The sequence below is a fragment of the Wyeomyia smithii genome, chromosome 2 (assembly GCF_029784165.1).
Source record: "Wyeomyia smithii strain HCP4-BCI-WySm-NY-G18 chromosome 2, ASM2978416v1, whole genome shotgun sequence".
Lineage (NCBI taxonomy): Eukaryota > Metazoa > Arthropoda > Insecta > Diptera > Culicidae > Wyeomyia > Wyeomyia smithii.
Genome location: NC_073695.1, coordinates 236,096,715 through 236,115,267, shown reverse-complemented (window position 1 = coordinate 236,115,267; position 18,553 = coordinate 236,096,715). Strand labels below are relative to the sequence as shown.

The window sequence follows — 18,553 nt, the reverse complement described above, 5'->3', positions numbered from 1 at the left end:
ACTATAGGAATTTTTCAATCCAATAATACACCGCCGTTTATCGTTTGGTAGTTGTTTGATGGCGTTAGCCGCTCCTTCGCTTCTATCGAGCGCCTATGCCGTATGCAATGCTGAATCTGTTTTGAGCGAAACGCCTTGTGTACAATGTTGCACACAAATGCTATCCTATTTCTGCTGGCTCGAGTATGGTTTCACTGACAGAAATTAGTTAAAGGCAAATAACATACGCTTGAAATTTCAAAACAAAACCAATCATTACAATGCTGCAACCGCAAGGCTTTTATTCATTATTCTATTAGGTATTACAAACACTACAACCGCGAGGCTTATATTCATACGAATGTACCTTCCTCCACGCGCAGTTTCACTATATTGACAGGATGAAAATGCTTTCTAAAACTATGTAAACACTAATCGTGAAGGAAATTGTCGTGTGTCGTATAGAAGTTTCCACAAACGCCTCAGGTGGTGCGAAACCAGTGATAAATAGTTCCTCCTCCCCAATAGCGTGGCAGTCTGTTTACATTACAATCGTTCGCTCCGGAACACGGAGAGACCATCAGTCATCACCTTGCCCATTAGGTTTGTGATGCTGCGGAGGTGCCGATAGCTACTGTGTTAGATGTTCGTTTCGTACTTATTAGCTGAATGCTATTAGGTAAAAATTGCTATATTGAAGGGTCTACTTTCGTATACAAAGGAAGTTTACTTATGTGGGAACTCATTACTCTAAACTTTTTGTCCTTGTAATGCACAATTACTTATCGACTAATGGGCTGCACATGTTAGCTCCTACTCCTACTATCTGCTATCGAGCTGCCACAAATCAAGATTAAAATTTCGAAACGAGGCAGCATTTTGTTCGTTATATATTTGACATTTTGGTTGTTATCTCCCACAGAACGGAATGTTCCACATTTTATCGCAATATTGTGTACAGATAAGGGGTAGATGCTCACTACTTACAATCTAGCTATAAACCGCTAGCTAGTTACATATGATTTTGCCGCTTATTCACATTTTCGTACGTCATTCGAACTACCATCCGCTCGTTGGTCCGCTAGTGCGAAAACCAGTTACTCGAACGATGTGTCATACTGATTAACACCTTCACGTTCCGCGCGCGCACTCACTACTCACAAACTATATTTACAGAAGCGTATGGTATTCGTGTACTTAACTGCTATGTTTTACCTGCTACCTTTATATGCCATACGAGTGCGGCAATTCCTGGATAAAGTTGCGCCATCAACTGTTTAATTTCTCTTGCCCTCGGTCGGTTCCATTAACATTTACAAATGCGTTTCGTATTTGCTCAGCAAATCTCAGAAAGTCATTCGATGCGTTTTGCAAGAATGGGGCCCACACGTGTACTGCAGACGTCTGTCGTAATCTAATACTTTTAAACAATATCACACACTTTATGATACATGCCGTCTTACTCGCTAGAGCTAAACCTTATTCAGAGGAACTTCCTCGGCGGGTCGCACCTGATCCGTCGGAGCGGGTCTTCGCTTGGAGCCGCACAGTTTATTTTTCAGTCCTGTCCGTCTGCACACGATACCGGCGATTAGCAGTAGAACACCGACGCCGATAATTCCCATCAGCAGTTGCTTCATCATGTCCGAGCTGATCGATGATAGCACGGACTGTTTATCGCCCTCGGAAGTGGGATCCTTTTTGACATCGTCGTCATTTTCTGCCGGATGGGTGATCGATGCCGACGAAGGTCCGCTGACCGTTGGAGGAGCTTTTGTAGTGACGATGGTGGTCGTAGGGCCGATCGTTGTTCTTCGAGAAGTTACTCTAGTTACAGGTGCAACCGTACTTTTTGTTGCCTCCTCGCCGTCCACCTCGATTTCGTTTTCCTTTATGACTTTCCTTTTGAGCGGCTTCGCCGTTGTGGCGTCCATTACGTCCGGATCTGTCAACAATGGGAGTGATGAATGGTAGGAATGAATTCCTGGAAGGATCAAACACTTACCTTTCGTTGGTTCTTGCCTGGGTTCCGGAGTGGTTGGACGCAGCGTGATGATACTCTCCTCGTAGGATGTTTCCGATGCGAGATAAAAACAGCTGATGTTGTGCGTCGTGATATCGACTACGTCGATCGATTTGATTACATCGCACAGATCCCGGACGGTGTCTTCAGACAGGGGCGGCAGATGTAGCCGCTGCAGGTTAACCAACGGTTCAAAAACATCCGTGCTGAGATCCTTGATTGAAAAATAACCATTCGTTATTGATGAATTTTAACTACAACAAATGTAACTAACCTCATCAAATACATTGCCCGCCAAATTTAACGATTTGAGGTTTTCCAAGCCACCGAATGTTTGATGGTTCAACTCGGTGAAGTTGCACTTGGCCAATTCCAGTTCCTCCAGTTCTTCCTGCAATAGCAGCGGTCCATCGTCTGGGATGACTAGCGGATTCTCGTTAAGCACCAGCCTCCGCAAGGATTGTGCCTCCGTGAAGGTATCCGGTGTTAGATGCGAGATTTGATTACCCTCCAAACCCACCATATCCAACCGAATTAATCCAACAAAGACCTCCTTATCCACTTCCTCGATGACATTTCGATCCAGCAAGAGCTCCCGTAAATCTGTACAGTTCTGAAACGCCTCCACTGGGATGTGTTTGATGTTGTTCCAGCTGAGATCCAACCGAATAACATCTCGCGGCAAATCCTCGGGCACCTCGGTCAATGACTGATGGGAACAATTCAAAAACTGTGTTCCATCCTCGCAGGAACATTGCTGCGGACACGGATAAACTTCACGGACTGTAGAAAAAAGAACAGTTAATTGGAAAACAATAATCAAATGACCGCAACAATGTTGAAAACAGTCTAGACATACCGTCATCTTCGTCACTCCATAACGGAGCAGCTGTCGTTTTATTGGCAACCGGTGGTGGCATGGTAGTACTGCTGGTTGTGGTACTGGTGGTGGTCGTGCTTGGCAGCAATTTGTCACTGTCAGCACCGGCGGTTCCGACTCCTTTCGCACTGGAGTCCTTGTCGCTATAGTCATAGTCGTAGTCATCGTCCTCGTCGTCGTAGTGATAGTCGTCGGTGTCACTGCTACTGCCAGCGGCCAATGTCCGGGGGATCTTCCAGTTAATGCTGTTAGCCCGAAATGCGGGGGGAGGAGAAAGTAAGAGAGAGAAAAAAAGAACAATTAATTACTGTCCGGCACGGAAAAGGGTGTTGCCACTTGTGAAGGTCGCCGAAGGATTTTGAGTTTAATTATTCGTTTTTCTGTTGAAAAAATTATTCGGTTATTATTTAGTGCACTTGGGCCGATTTCGATTCTATTGATTTATGAAGTTGGTTATGACGCGACGGCTGACTCAACTTTTACTAGGGGGGGAATGTAATCAGCTTTCTGTTGTCATCTGATGGTATCATATGGCAGGAAATGTGATACCCGTAATGAGGTGTTTTGTCGTGACTCGTGTTGTAGATTCCAAGAACGGGAGCGAGTAGTAGTGATTTTCCACTGTCGGTGACCGACAAAGAAGATCGTCACTGGACGATAACCATCGAAATTATTAGAACTGCTCCAAAACCATGTGGTGACATTCGCAATAGCGGAACCTCTGACAGCATACTAACCCGGTGTACACGCCAGAGCTTCACACAACAATCAAAACCTAACGTGAGACGCGGTGCCTCATAACCGTCCCCACACAATTGTGGACTTAATTGAATTATACTCTACAAACGGCGCGCGATTCGTACGTCGCCATTCAGGCAGAAAGCGCCGGCCGGGCCGCTGTGATTGCGGTTTCGCACTTTCCCAGCGCTCGCCACGATCGGATCGGAGGCCGCTCGTGCGACTTCGAACCACCGTCCTAATTGTACACACTAACGGTCACGACGGTATGGGTAATCTGGCAGAGTCAATAATTCAATTTAAAAGTTACCATTTTGACGCGTTATTCTCCTAACGATATCGGTGCCAAATAGGTCAGAACAGAAAATCGATTGGTTTTTCTTTTTCGGTGGTGTGACGGAAGGCGCGATAATAAAGCGTGACGTCACGCCCCGCTTGAATCTACCCGGAACGCGTGCGGGACGGACAGAAGGATGAACCGCGCGCGGAACGTGCGTACCGGCGGTGGCGCTCTCGCTTGTCTGTTTATGTTGGCTTCTATTCTTGGAAATTGATATTTAATAGGGACCGGATTTAGCTGACAAAGCGAGCACGTAGATTCGCTTGGCTCTTGAGCCAATCGGCTCAGCAGAGTAGCGCATAATAGGTTTTGATTGAAAAGCTAATTGGAGTCCTTGGTGCTTTGCATGTTGTATTCAGCATGTGATGAAATGCAGTGAAATTGCTTCGCAAATATCTAGGGCATTGTGCCCTTTCAGAGCAATTTATTTTGTCATGCCCCGAGGTGTTGGAGCATTTATTCATTTTTTCAACTCCTAATTTGAGAACATACAGATAAAAACGAAAGCATAAAAACAGAAAATCTGGATTCCAAATCTCCCGAATCCACGGAGACTAATTAAAAAAAACTATTTCAAAGTTTCATCGAAAAACTTTTAGGTCTAACTCTTGTGATCCTTGATTTTTTAAGTTTACCAGTCTGGAATCTTCCAAATTCCAAGTTGTTCAAATTCTGAAGCGTCATTGTCCAAACTATGAACATCGAAAACATCAATTATGTGAAAACAAACACTCTTATTGAATCAATGATACTTTAAAACCACAAAGCCCGTAAACTGCAATAGTTTCAGATCTATAAGTTCTCACGCTCATGAAACTGAGAACTCCTAGTCATTAAATTATGATATTCCTGAGCCCTAATTAATATCAGCTAATGTTATGATATTAATATTTATCGATTAAAAATAATTTTAAGGCGGTATGACTGAATCTGATCTAAACTACAGATTGAACTTCTTCTGCCAGATATTTGTTATGACATTAAAAATGCAAATGGTTAATAAGTGAAATTAGTTAATTTTTATTTGTTTCTGACTCACACAAAAGCAGAGCTTTACAGTATCGACTTCTTTTAGCTCATTCTGTTTGGCTGTGCTTCCGAAATGGACTGAAATTGACCTTCAAGTGCTTTGGCTATTTTTACAATTTTTATCTTTCACGTCAGTCGACATGACTCTTATCACCTGAATTCATTCGATTTGCTGTATAAAATAAAATAATGGCATCTATCTATCAATAATAAATTGGCATCTTGTTGTTCACTCCAAATTAATTTTTCGAAGCGGAAAAACAGTTCCCAAACCAAAAAATTAAATTTTCCTTCTTGGTTGAAAAAGTTGCAGATTTACTTTCTTCCTCCGCTGCAACCATAACCGCACGACTGCCAGCCAATCTCACTTTCATTGCATTTATCTATTTCCACACCACATCACAAAGTTTTCTGTTTTATTGCCTTGCATTTAAAAGTAACTCATAATCCTAAGCCTGAGCAGCAGCAGCAACAGCAGGAAAATGTCCGACAAGTACAGATCGTCGCACCGGTGCGGGTTTGTCCCCACGTACGCCAACGACCAGCATCGGTGCCGAAAACTGAGCCGGGCAGACACTTCGACGACGGCATAATAAGCCAAATCCGCCAAGCTAACTACGCGGTCAGGACCGGTACAAAAAAAAAAGTAGAAGTGAAATTCAATTGCTGCTCCGTCAGTCCATGAACATGCGGCGTCCCACAAGACCATAGGGTATATATTTATACCATTACGCAGCCGTTTGCTACGGCACCCCGGTGGCACTTTTGCGTTGTCCCTGTGCCAAAGGCGGATTTGATCACACATGTGCACATTCTTCAATTGCTCAACGGCTCTTTCACTCATTACCGACATCGCGTCGTAGCTGCGACACTGATAAATCATTTATGCGTGTGGCCTCACTGCACCGTACACTTCTAGTTCAAAGCGGGACAATGAACTGTGACAAGCTTAGTATGCTTTCTACCTTGTTCGAAGTATTCTACACAAAATCGATTCGAGCTAGCAAACTCTAAACACCATAGGAACCGGCAAGGTCATAGGTCCGGTTCCTGCAGGTCATATTTACTGAATACCTTCAGTTGTAACGCTAGTTAATGCACCGTCAGTTCACTTCGGAAGCACAAAGCAATAAAGCAAGTCATTGCATAATTGTATTCCCGGTTACAGCACGCTTTTTCACCGACACCAAGCATTGATCTCCGGTAGCCACACGTCAGTCACGTGCCGTAACTGAACTGTCATTAAAAAAAATCCGTTAGCGACCTTCGTACTATGCCTCATTATCAGTTAATCACAGAAACAATTAAACCTCGTCAATCTAACAACCCCCAATAAACACGAAAATCCACAGCACAGATTCTCACCTCAACAACACCAACATCAGCGCTAAGCCGTAGGCTAATCTCGGTTTCATTGTTTTTGTTTGCTTCACGGTTATCCTTTCACCAACACACTGTTGTTTCTACTCTTCTTCAGTCTTTGCCTCTATGCACTCTTTGACCTGGTCCTATCAATCTGCCAGCTGCTCCCGATTACCGGGCTAATCTTGTTCACTTCACTTTTTTTCATTCGTTTCCTCTTCGAACACTGACAGCCGAAATTTGCTCGCCCTGTAAAGTTTCGATTGGCTCCGGCCCGGTGCGCTTCTTACTCCGCACTGAAGCCTTCTGATCGGGTACACACGCTGATAGGTCTACACCGTCTGCCGTCCTATCGTGCCATGCTCATTTCGGATGGTACCGACGACGCTATAGAAGAAGAAGGACGCCGATGAGGGTGGCGCTGGCGGAGGAGGTGGCACTAGCGACGACGGCGACGTCGTTCATAGCCACCATGCTCATATTCGTGTGGTCGTCGTTGTCGCTTTCTATACTACCCCGGCTGATGTGTGAATCATATTAATGGACTTTCGCCCGAAGGATAGCTGTTTCTGAAAATTGTAATACTGACTGACGATTCACCGCACTACAAGCGAACAGCACATAACACTTGAGGTTTTCATTTTTCACAACTTCTGGGTCTTGAAATAGTAGTGCTTCAGGTGACGCGCGCGCGGTTCGTTTGGCGCGTGCACTCCCGGTCGCGTGCTACAGCGAATCGACTGGAGGAACTGGCGATTCCGAGTGACGATAGCCGGCCGGCTGCCCGTCCGTTCAATCGTGTGGATATTATGTCTGCTGGTTGGTTGCGCCGTTGTATGCAGGTTACCGACCGTTTGGGCGTTTGGTACCACCTTTGTTGCATAAATTTGAAATCTGGAATTGAGTAGAGGAATGAAGTTTTTACAACATTGTATTGGATGGTGTGTTCTTACGACGTGGTATTTTAGTAAATTTCATTCAATAAAGTTGTGAATTTCAACCGTTAGCAGATCGAGTACAAATTGAACCAGAAGGGAAAATGGAGGATTTATTTCTAAACGTTTTCAACGTTTACTCAAGTTTTTGTAACATACGTCATTTTTACTGAAGCTTTACTGTAAAGCTCGCCTTTAAATTTCCTGTGAGTTTACATGGTGAAAATCGAAAATTATTTCAGTTTGGAAAAAAAAATTACCAATCGATTACCTACCATCCTGATTGCAGACAGCATTCGAAAGTATTTTTGTAAATTGACGTTGATTTGGGTTCTTTGATACCATTCACCCATATTTTTGATTACGGTCGTATCCGATTTTCGTTCGAACAAAAATGATTCAAACGAAATAGAAAATGACAATTTTATCCTCGATTGAATAATATAATTTTTCAATTAGTTTAAACGAAAATCAAAATGTGATACTTTCGTACGCATTTTTTTCGAACGAGATCAATAAGTAGGCTGACATATACTTTCACTTTCGCATTGCAATGAATATTAATATTGAGTAACGTCAAGGTTGTTTTTAAGATTGAGGGTGAAAAAAGTGAGAATTCACAAAGGCATAGTTTTTCTAAAGCAATTTGTCAAACACCGATTAACTCTTAAAAGTCTTGAAATAAAACAATAACTACTTCTATTCGCATTAAAAAATAGAATGAAAAATACATTTTTTTTTTTAGTTCAGGATCTCAAATTATTTATTTTCAATATTTTTTATAAAAGCTCAGACAGTTTTCTCAAATTCATCCCTTGACAACTTTTCTCTATTTTTTGTCATTATTCAGATATATCGATTTATAAAAAAACAACTGCAGCTTTTTTCATATGTTTGTACAGATAAATTTTCCAAAAAAAAAATTAAAATCACTGATTTTACGTATTTAATTATTGATTTAACGTCTTCAATAAAAACAATTTTTTTTTTAAATTTCCCGATTTTATCACTTTCCCTATTTTATCACGCCAAAAATCATCAGGGCGTGATATAATCGGGTGATCACTGTAGTATAAAACAAAATAAAAGTCCCCATTCTGGGTTCCCAGAATTCCTACCTAAAGTAAACGTTGTATAAAATTGCGAAGGAGAAAGAGAACGAAAATTAAGTTTTAGACAGATGAATTACTTGTTCCCACGTAATTAGAGCAGTAAAAAAGCAACTAACATAAAATACATTGAGAATTTTGTGGCCAATCAATCGTCGTGCGATTTTTCACAACAGTGACAAATTTTTTTGAACAAATGCTCAAACAGGCTTGTCGTTTCTCCTCAGAGAATCACTTGTGTGTAGGAGAACATCGTTGGCTGCTAAAACGACTGCTCTCACACTGGTGGACACAGCGACGCACTTGCTTGGAGAGAGCAGTGAATCGTGTGTATCGGAGAAGCATGCAAAACTAATACCGCGATGGAATCCGAAATATCTCTTCAAAGAGATAATAAACTGGGGTGAGCTTTCTCACACGAGAGGACATTAGGCCCAATAACTACACAACCGAGCTCACTGTAGTGCTTTTACTATGTGTCTCTTAAGCATATGAGCCGTTGAGAGCAAAAGTGGTACATGTGCCATTTTTACACTTTTTGGTTTTTTTTTGCATAAATTGATGCAGAACGCAATCATGTACTAGAATATCCAAGAAAAGCGGAGATCTGATAACCTAAACCGAAGTTACAGCGAAAACAATTTTTGGTAATTAACATAATCACCATTTCGTTGAGAGCAATAGTGGTACATGTCCAGTCTGTGCATATTAGATAAATTGTAAGTCGAGGATCTTAGGATATAAAACAATAATGTCTTAAGCAGAATTGATAAATGTTTGAGTATTGATCTATCTGCTTTTGAATTTTCTCAGTACGTGGTGCTAGTGTACCCGTGACTATTTTGTAACAGAAAACATTCTACCTATTTCAGTATCCACTCGTATGCTGTTACCAAATTCATATACACTAGCGCCACGAAGCGACAGAATTCCTTAACAAACAGATCATCATTCTATAGTACTCAATCACTTGGACAACTCTGCTGAAGACATGAATGTTCTATGTCCTAAGCAGGCTTCGAAATGGTCACGGTCGAACCACTTTTTACTGCGATAATCGTCTTCTTCTTCCTCTGACGCTAGCAAGGCTCGCTGTCTTAATACAGTCTTGAACGAACATGTCAAACGAGTACCGCCACCACGACGTTTTTTTCCTCAAACGTATTTTGACATTTTTTCTAGAAATGAGAATTACGCACGTTGGGTGCGGATATTTCGAAAATTATTTATATCATTGTGCTTGTAATAATATTTATCAACATTAATAGAACGAAGTAGACAGAAATAGACCGAAATAACATCGCCAAACGAATGGCAGTGTGAATCTCTTTGATGCGCGAGTGTCGGATGACCATCCTTGTCTTTGTTTGAGAGGCGACGGTTGTTTTACATTTACGAGCGAAAGCCGACTGTGATGCATGATAAGGAAGCGAGATCAAATGAAAATGCTGACCGTTTCGAAGCCTGGTCCTAAGATTAGAGAGCTATAATGCATCCTTCATGCTCACACTGGACATGTACCACTTTTTCTCTCAACGTTTTCTGGTTGTCATTATTTTTCCCATAGAACAAAAGTGGTACATGTTTTTCCATAGAAGTTTGTGTAAGTTTCTCAACCAGAACTCGTTATGCTTTCATGTACCGTCTTTTGAAACCTTTCCAGCAATGATTTAGTGCAGTTATGTTGGAAAAAATTGTTGAAAATAATTTACTGGTAGATTTTTTTCGTTTATCGCGTCTCCTGAAAAATTTACTTAATGGCACTTGTACCACTTTTGCTCTCAACGGCTCATATATCAAATGAGGGGAGCATCTGGGAAGAAAAGTGGATTGCGTTTTTTGCTTTGTATCTTGAAACTGAAAAAAAAAACGCATGTATGCTCTTCGAATGCTATCGAATTTATCTCAGCAGTACTCTCCGCGAGGTACTTCTGTGTATTTTCATTAGAGTGATTCACCACTTCGGTTTCGCTCAGCTGTGGTGTTAGCAGCAAGTGTATCAATTTTTTTGCGAGCAGCAGAAACACAGCACAAAGCAGAAAAAAATGTGGTGCAAAAAATTGCTACAAGAAGCGCTCATGCTGGGCAAGGAGTGAGCGGAAATATTAACACTGTTTTATCCACACATTGAGCAGAATAGCAAGACGGCCTCAATTTTTCGGTTTCTTCTAAGTAACCCACAAAGTATAAAAACCTTCACGGCCCGTTAAAAAAAAATTCATGTACAAGTTAATACAAAAATGTGTTAGTCAGTCTCACTATAGTCCTGCACGGTTTATTTGCTTCATGTCTTGATCTTACTTTGGATAAGAGATGAAAGCCACTTTCACCACCTACCAGATTCAACAAGGCCTCCGCGGCCCATCTAGATGAGCTTCGCGTTTCTCTTGCCGGCCGCGAGCCCCAGTTGAGAACCACTCTTCTAAACTAAATGTTGTCATTGCACAATGGTCCAGAAACCGAATTTAAGGGGGAAAGTTGTTTCATAAGATAAAGCGCGTATTGAAAAATAATCAGAAATTGGGGTAAGCCGAATTTTCGATGACATCGAGTATCTAGCTTTTTTTTGAGATAAAAAAAAGTTGTTCTACGATCCGTTATTTTTAAGCTACATTGTAGAAACTTTTTTCTTTTTATTTTAAAAAATAACCGATTTAGATTGAAAAAAAAAACGCTTTTTTTTTTAATTTTCACTTTAAAACTCACCCTAGAAACCCGCAAAAAATATGGATTTGATTATTTCTAACGGAGATCAATTGAAGCACTTAGCGTGACCAGTTCTGAAATAGGGTGACTATAAAAAATGGAATTATTCGATGTTTTTTTTCAACAATTCATATCTTTTGAACCAGCCGATCGACTTTCGGTCTGTTTGGATCAAATTGAAGGTAATTATTTCTAGTCTTGAGAAAAAATACCAAAAGGAAAAAAAATTCTGTACTTTAACATGCAAATTATATAAAATGGTTACAATTTTTATTATCTGATCAAATAAAATTTACGCAAATATAAAAAAAAAAACATATTTTTAAAAATTTATCCATATGTAGAGTCAAATGTACTCTTCGAAGAGAGCGAGAGATTTTTTTTATGCTCGCCCCAAAAAGAATAATAAACAAACAAAAAAGGCATACTTTTCATGATAAACATTAATAACTTTAAGCAGAATTGAGATATTCATGATATCAGTATTGCAAATTATTTCTTTTAAAAAGCCTCAAAAGTTGTTCAAGACAGTTTGATGGTGAAATTTGAAAGAAACAGTTAGAGCGAAAAAAAAATACGCTTTTTCAATCTAAATCTGTTATCTTCAAACATAGAAAAAAGTTTTTTTTTTAAAGTTGCTTAAAATTAACGGAGCTATAATATTGTAGAACAGGTTTTTGTTCTATCTACGAAAATGATTTCATCAAAAATTTGGGTCACCCGGATTTTTGATAATTTTTACAATAAGCGCTTTATCATTTGTAACAACTTTGTAAAAGTAAGGTTTTCCCTCTAATATTGCTACCGAGCTCTAGATCCATATTTCCCCCAAAATTCGGTTCTGGACCGTTGTGCATTGACATTGAAAGTGGAATAGTAAGTTGCAATTTTTCATCCGCATACATCCCTTTTAGAAATTTTCAAGAAACTTTCGTGTCATGTAAATAATAATGCTGATTTACATATGATTAAAAAATTACGTGACAAACCTGTCTTTTATTTAAAAATTGAATGTAATAAAATTGTTCTTTTGAACAAAAAAATAGAGAGTTAACCCTCTTGCTGTCATGGCGAAAATTTCAGACACAAAAACATTAAAAAATGCCAACCTATTTTTTAAGGATGCATTGAAAAGTCTTCGTGCTTCAAACCCTTCTCTCCCTAGCAAATGGCAACATGGTTGGTCAAGTAATTTTAATCAATGCCGTAAAAAATTGCTAGTCGAACTGTTGAAATCAGAGGAGATTTTGTTGAAAATTACAAATTCTCAAGGGGTTTCAAAACTGACGAGATCATGGTTTTTTTTGATGCCACAGCGCTCTTCCCGTGTGTCCCAGTGAAGTTTTTTTTTTTTTTTTTGAAGATTGGCTTCTCTCTCAACGATGTAACAATACTTGGCAAACTGAAGCACGCAGCTCCATAAAGTTAACTTGACTTTCCTATCATTTCGTAGGAAATTCCACAAACAAACAAAAGGAGCGCCTATGGGAAATCCTCTTTCAATTTTTCTATGTGAGCTTTTTGTGAAGGAAAAAAAATTAGGAAATTTGGTACGGATATCGTCAACTGCAGTAGAAATACCCAGGTAAAAAAAAATCGGGTTCTACTAAGGACCCTTTTGGAAAACTACATAGAACAGGTGTTTATAAAGTTATATACCACATTAGACATTCGTTCTAGGGTACATACTTTAGAACTCCCAAAGCTAAAAAAGACTTAGAGAAGCAAATAACTCATCATTTCAGATTCAAAACAACCGGACTATTTTTTAGGAAGATCACTCTATGACTACTGACATTATTAGGCTAGTTCAATTCGTAACACCCATTTAAAATTAAATATAGCAGAAAGTTTAGATTTTTTTAAACAAAACCCATCTACGTTTCCCAACAAAGATGAGGGTAATCATTTCTGATGGCTGATTTTGTGATTTATCAGCGATATTATTTTGTTTTGTGAAATTTCTAATGTTGAGCAATCCCACAAAAAATGTTCCAGCAAAGTTTAGGATATTAATGTTGTTTTTTCTGAGAAAAATGTACCCAAAAAAATAAGAAAAAGGTAAAAAAAAATATTTTTTTTTAAACTCGCCTCTTTTAATTTTTTTTTCCTAAAACCAAAAAGATAAGCTTAACATTGATGGCTGTCCGATCATTGGAACAAAAAAGTTAAAATTTTACAGAAAAACGAAGAAAAATTTAAAGCCAGAACGTTTGGTTTGATTGATACAACGTCTTCAGCAAAGTTGTAGACAGTAAAACATACACCGTGAGACAATTTTTTTACCGTGTTTTTTTGGAAAGACAAAAATACTTCCTACAACTTTGTTCCAGACATCACATAAATCTGACAAACCATTTTGTCTAACCATCAATACCTAACCATCAATGCAAGCATAGCTAACTTTTATAGGTTTTATAAAAAAAATAATAATACGATTTTCAAAATATGCGCTTCTCTAAAAAAAATTAAAATTTTTTAAACTCATTTTCTTAGCAAAAAAAATTACGGTGTATATTTTTTCGGAGAGACAAAATTATTATCTAAAACATTGCTGAGGATGCCATAATGATCAAAAAATCTGTTCTGTTTGTAATCTTCCATAGGCCTTTTTTCTAAAATAAGTCTTATTCCTTTAACCCTAAGCTGCGTAAGCTGCGCTAGGAACCGACCTAAGTTCAATAAAACATAAATGAAATGTAAAAAATATTTTCAAATTAACATTGCACACCTCTAACGGCTTTAGAAAACTCGAAGTGTTGCAAAGTACCATTAGAAGTCCTTGGTAAGGAAAAATTACAAAAAATATTCTTGGTGCAACAAAAAAAAAATGTTTTTTTTTCGTTGGTGGCAACATAGTTGCCACTGCCTTATAAAGGGTTAAACCAGTAAATCCTAACCCTGCTGGCTTCGCGACCCATTTCGCGAAACACAGGGTGATTTACGGTCCCTCAAAGAATTCCAGATACAAGTTCGGTAATACGAGGATGTATTTGGCAGTTTCATTATCGTCCTGCACGTTCAATTTGTTTCATGTCTTTATCATACTTTGCATAAGAGTTCAAAATCGCTTTCACAGAGGTATCTAGAAAGAATTTTCATACATCCGTCGAAGTAACCAAGTCCCCTTAGATGAGTCCTCGCGGCCACTTTGCCGGCCGCGGGAAATTTACAAACAAACAAAAAGAGCGGTTATGGGAAACCCTCTTTCACCTTTTGTATGTGAGCATTTAATAGCGAAAAATATTTAGGAAATTTGAAATGGATATAATCTCCAGTAGTAGAAACAACCAGATAAAAACAGTTTTGGGTTCTACTAAGGATCTTGTTGATGAATTACATATATCAGGTGTTTATACAGTTGTATACCTGCATTTTTATGAGGTTTAATCGAACCAAAGGAATTTAGACATTCTCTTTTCATAATTCAGAACCCACGTAAGCTAAAAAATACTCAGAAAAGGGGATAACTCACCTTTTCAGATCGTAGAAGAATGTAATAGAATAGAAGTGTTGTGTGAAAAAATGTAGTATGCAACGATTTTTGTTTTGTTTTTTTTTTTTTTTTTTTTTGGCAAGGGTTTTTGTTTTGGATTGCCTGATGTTTCGATGATTTTTAATTTTTTAAATTCTGATCAAAGTTGTTCTGATTTTATCTTCTATAGCCCTAGAAATTTCGCACCGATTGGCTTTGACACTTTTTGGGAGTGATTTAATATATAAGCGGCGCGAATATTTTCGCGGGCTATATAACGAATGAGGTTTTTAAATGAACGTGTTGTCCCGGTTTGTTAACCCATCGTAGACAAAAAAATGTATATATGTATCATTCTCCACGATAAATAGCGCACCCACTGACATCAATCTATTATAAATCGATGTCACTTCATGGCCCTGTCGCTTGAGTTTTACCCTCGACTGCGACCGCTCTAGAGTACCTCAGCAGCATTTTATTTTTCAATCAATTCACATAATGTCGTCGAATATGCAGCAAGGTGATACGCTCAAAAGTGCATTGCTATTCTACGATTTTCTAGAGATGCAAAATGTCAATGAACAACACCTGGTTATAGATGTCGTATGTGTCAAGGATTTCGTTTTAAAATTAGTTGTCTATAAGGGGCTATCCACATACCACGTGGACAGATTTTTAACGATTTTGACCCCCCCCCCTCCCCCTCCGTGGACAACTGCCCATATAAATTTTGAAAAAATTGCCACGTGGTATGTGGATGGCCCCTTATCACTGTACATGTACCGGTACATATTACTAATTAATCAGCATCAGTATTGTAGTTTTTTTTATCTTGTCAAGTGATCATAACATGCAAACACAATGCTTTAGCCATACAATTCCTAGAAATGTTTATTCAATTTCCTCCAAGACAGCTTGCTTTCCACTGAAACTAATGCTCACGTTCTCTTAATGCAAAACTCTTGTATCGGCCGGCGAACCTGTCACGGTCATGTCTTTCGGTGAACAACATGTGATATGCAACCGCCACTTATGTTAACGTGGTATCAAACAAAAAACAACACACGATATCCGCCGTCAAAACAGTGCAACGAAGCCGTGATCGCGCGCTATGCTGCACCAGTTGCATATACGCGGAAAGAAAATCCATGAGAAACCGGTTCGCCGGTCTGCAAGTTCTCTCGATTTATGATCACCGCCGGCCCGAGAGAGCTGTGCTTCGTAACTCACCGGAATTGTCTTAGTTTTGTTTCTGTTTTTAACGCGGTTGCTTGCGGTGCCGGTTTGGTATGGAAAAATCACCATCTGGTGGAATCCGCCATAGCTTATTTCCACGCCTCAGTGCATGTGGGATTGCAACTCTTCCCAGTTCCCAATTCCAACGCTGTGATTTGTTCAAAAAACAATTAAAACGGGCAGCCTCGTAGCTTAATTTAACGAGCTCAAGTCTAATAAACTAATTGAAAGCCACAACCACGAGCGGCCTGAATCCGGGCAGTTGGTCCAATTCCCGGAAGCCCTCATGCAGCATAACTTCGTTGCTTCTACTTTTCTGATTCCTTTTACCAAGGACTAAATTATTATGAAACCACATCGCAAACTTTAGCCGTTTTCCACATGCATGCGCTGCTCTTCCCAACTGCACCAGCAGTCGTTGTTGTTGGTCATATAAACAAAAGATAAAAATCATAATTTCATAGCACAAAACCGCTGGCGAAAACTGTCTACTGTAAGGGTACCATTTACCATTCCCTACTGGGTAAGGGTTTAGCTAGTACTCGCTAAAATTTCTGCATACAATCCAACGGCAGTTGGAATCGTAACCATCACGGTACACACATGGCGGCACATTATGGCGGTCATTGGCGCGCGCTTTGTCCGACGTTTAGCGCATCCCCAATTTTACCATACGCCCGAACAAAACACGGCTTCACTTGGACAGGGCCTGGGAGGGGGCTGGACGGGATGGTTATTCTAAATAATTTAATTACCAACTCGGCAACCAACTACATAGCAGCCGCCGCCGCCGTCTGGGAACAACGAAAGTCGGCAAAAATCACACCAAAGCGGATTCCAGCTGAGCTGCCGTACCAAAGTTGCGGTTGGCTAGGTTTGGTTCGTAATCTAGTTGTGCAGTAAGATAATCGATTAGAAAACTACTGCATAATGAACTATTATGCTTTTGATACGAATGATAAAAATGTTTCAAGGTTTAATTCGAATCGAGTCGAAAATGAACGAGGGCTGAAGCAAACATTTTTATTGGCTGATTTTCAGTTTACTTTCTCGTTTTACGGCGATATTTATCGCACATTTCGATCGAGATTGCTCACTCAGATCCAGACCTATTGCAGTTTCAATTATTGAGCACGTTTTGCATGCTGGTACGCCTTCTGTAAGTATAGCCCAATTGTATACAAAAACAAAAATAAGCTTCTTTTCGATGAAGACTTTTTATGAAAAATAGAAGGAAAATTATTTTAACTGCCAGTTGCTTTGACTAAACTTGTCTTCATTTACTTCATGTGATCTATATTTCCACTCAAACAAATCATCGTAAAAGCTGCGGGAAATAATCGACTGAGTGACTATCAAAAAATCACCAGACCAAGGCACGCCTAACACCACAATCTCACAATCCCGGCCCAACCTGGGACGAGGCTGCACGCGACACGTCACGGTCGTGTGATCGCCTCGTAGTGCCGTTCGCTTTCGATAAAATCAAGGGAAGAATTCCCAATCAATACACACACCTACAGTCGGATTCAAAGTTCATTACGCCATAAATAGTAACAATAACAATGGGCGCCCGCTATCAAATCGCGGCGATCGTCACAAATGTGGCTGAAGTTGCGATAAGAGTTCTACAATAAAGTCCGTTCGCCCTTCTGTTGTCGTGCACTACTGCAATTGATCATTGATTAATTTCACTTTTTCCGCTCTTCCTGTACCACCGAGACGCGCGCACTTGTTCAAGAGCTGCCTGAAGCAGGTCGAATGCGTATATTTACCGAGTCTGACTCTCACCATCCGATCATCCGACCATTGCATAAACCGGTTCGGCATCGGAAGCACATTCTTTCATTGCCGTCTTCCACGATTATGATCGATCGAAAGAAAAGAACCCTCCGTAGAAAAACCATTCGAACGAAAAGAAAACGGCCCGATTAGGCGTAATTCCCTTTTCAACCGAGTTAATTTACCTGGTAAGAATCACGCCACCTTTCGAGATAACTGCCGATTAAAATTTTAAGACGGTTTTATTTTTCGTAATCGAAGTGACAAATATAACCGAGATAACACACAGCCCAACGTGCTTCCCAACTCGAACACGTTTAACTTACTACTACCGAATCGGCGGTTGGCCAAGCCACAGACAAGCATATTTCAGCCTGACTGACGCACTCTCGCGGTCTCTCACCGTTCTCTTGCTGCTTTTTCGTTCGCATCAATACACGCCACAGCAGCAAATTGCCTTTCAACAATCGGCTGATTCGAAGCGGAGCAGATTCCAACTCGCACTGAGGGAGAGAGCACAGCTTCATGCCATCAACGCCACTGAACTGTGGAAGAAAAAAATTAAAAATAAAAGCTGTATGATATTGTACTGCTCAGCTTGCCGATCCCAACCCAATAGGGAAACGCCACTGACGGACGGACGCGTTCTACTGTTGTAAACGTGCTTCACGTTTCGCTTATACCTACTCTGCTTCACTTTCCGTCAGACGAGGACTGCATTCGACTCGGCCCACCACCACGGCTTCGTAGGCATTTGTTTACTACGCTGCAGCTATAAAGAGGGCAGTTAAGCTAAGTGCTGCACTTCAGCAGATAATGGTTCACCTCTATGGAGCTGATTAAGGAATTGGGGCTCTCACGGTACTTCCTATGTGCCCGCGGGCAGCACTGCCGGCACACGATGATTTATCGAGTTGGCGGGTGCCACGTGGATAAGAGCTGGAAGCCTTTCTTGACAA

At 40.2% G+C, this 18,553-nt stretch overlaps 2 protein-coding genes across 3 annotated transcripts in view; one reads left to right on the top strand and one right to left on the bottom strand.

Moving 5' to 3' along the window:
* The window catches only part of LOC129724115 (serine/threonine-protein kinase ULK2), a 58,908-nt gene that overhangs the window by 16,915 nt on the left and 23,440 nt on the right, over positions 1 to 18,553 (top strand). The gene's annotated exons all lie outside the window — the stretch shown is intronic.
* On the bottom strand, positions 256 to 18,086 carry LOC129724119 (probable serine/threonine-protein kinase roco5). 2 transcript variants are annotated; one of them, XM_055678759.1, is made up of 6 exons: positions 17,998 to 18,086; positions 6,355 to 7,245; positions 2,862 to 3,127; positions 2,277 to 2,785; positions 1,985 to 2,216; positions 256 to 1,924 (listed from the first exon to the last, which is right to left on the bottom strand). In XM_055678759.1, exons 2-6 carry the CDS (start codon positions 6,402 to 6,404, stop codon positions 1,452 to 1,454), a joined length of 1,530 nt encoding a protein of 509 aa, XP_055534734.1. In that variant the 5' UTR covers positions 6,405 to 7,245; positions 17,998 to 18,086; the 3' UTR covers positions 256 to 1,451. The 2 variants fall into 2 exon arrangements, with proteins under 2 accessions (XP_055534734.1, XP_055534733.1); XM_055678758.1 differs by lacking the exon at positions 17,998 to 18,086 and adding an exon at positions 17,780 to 17,936.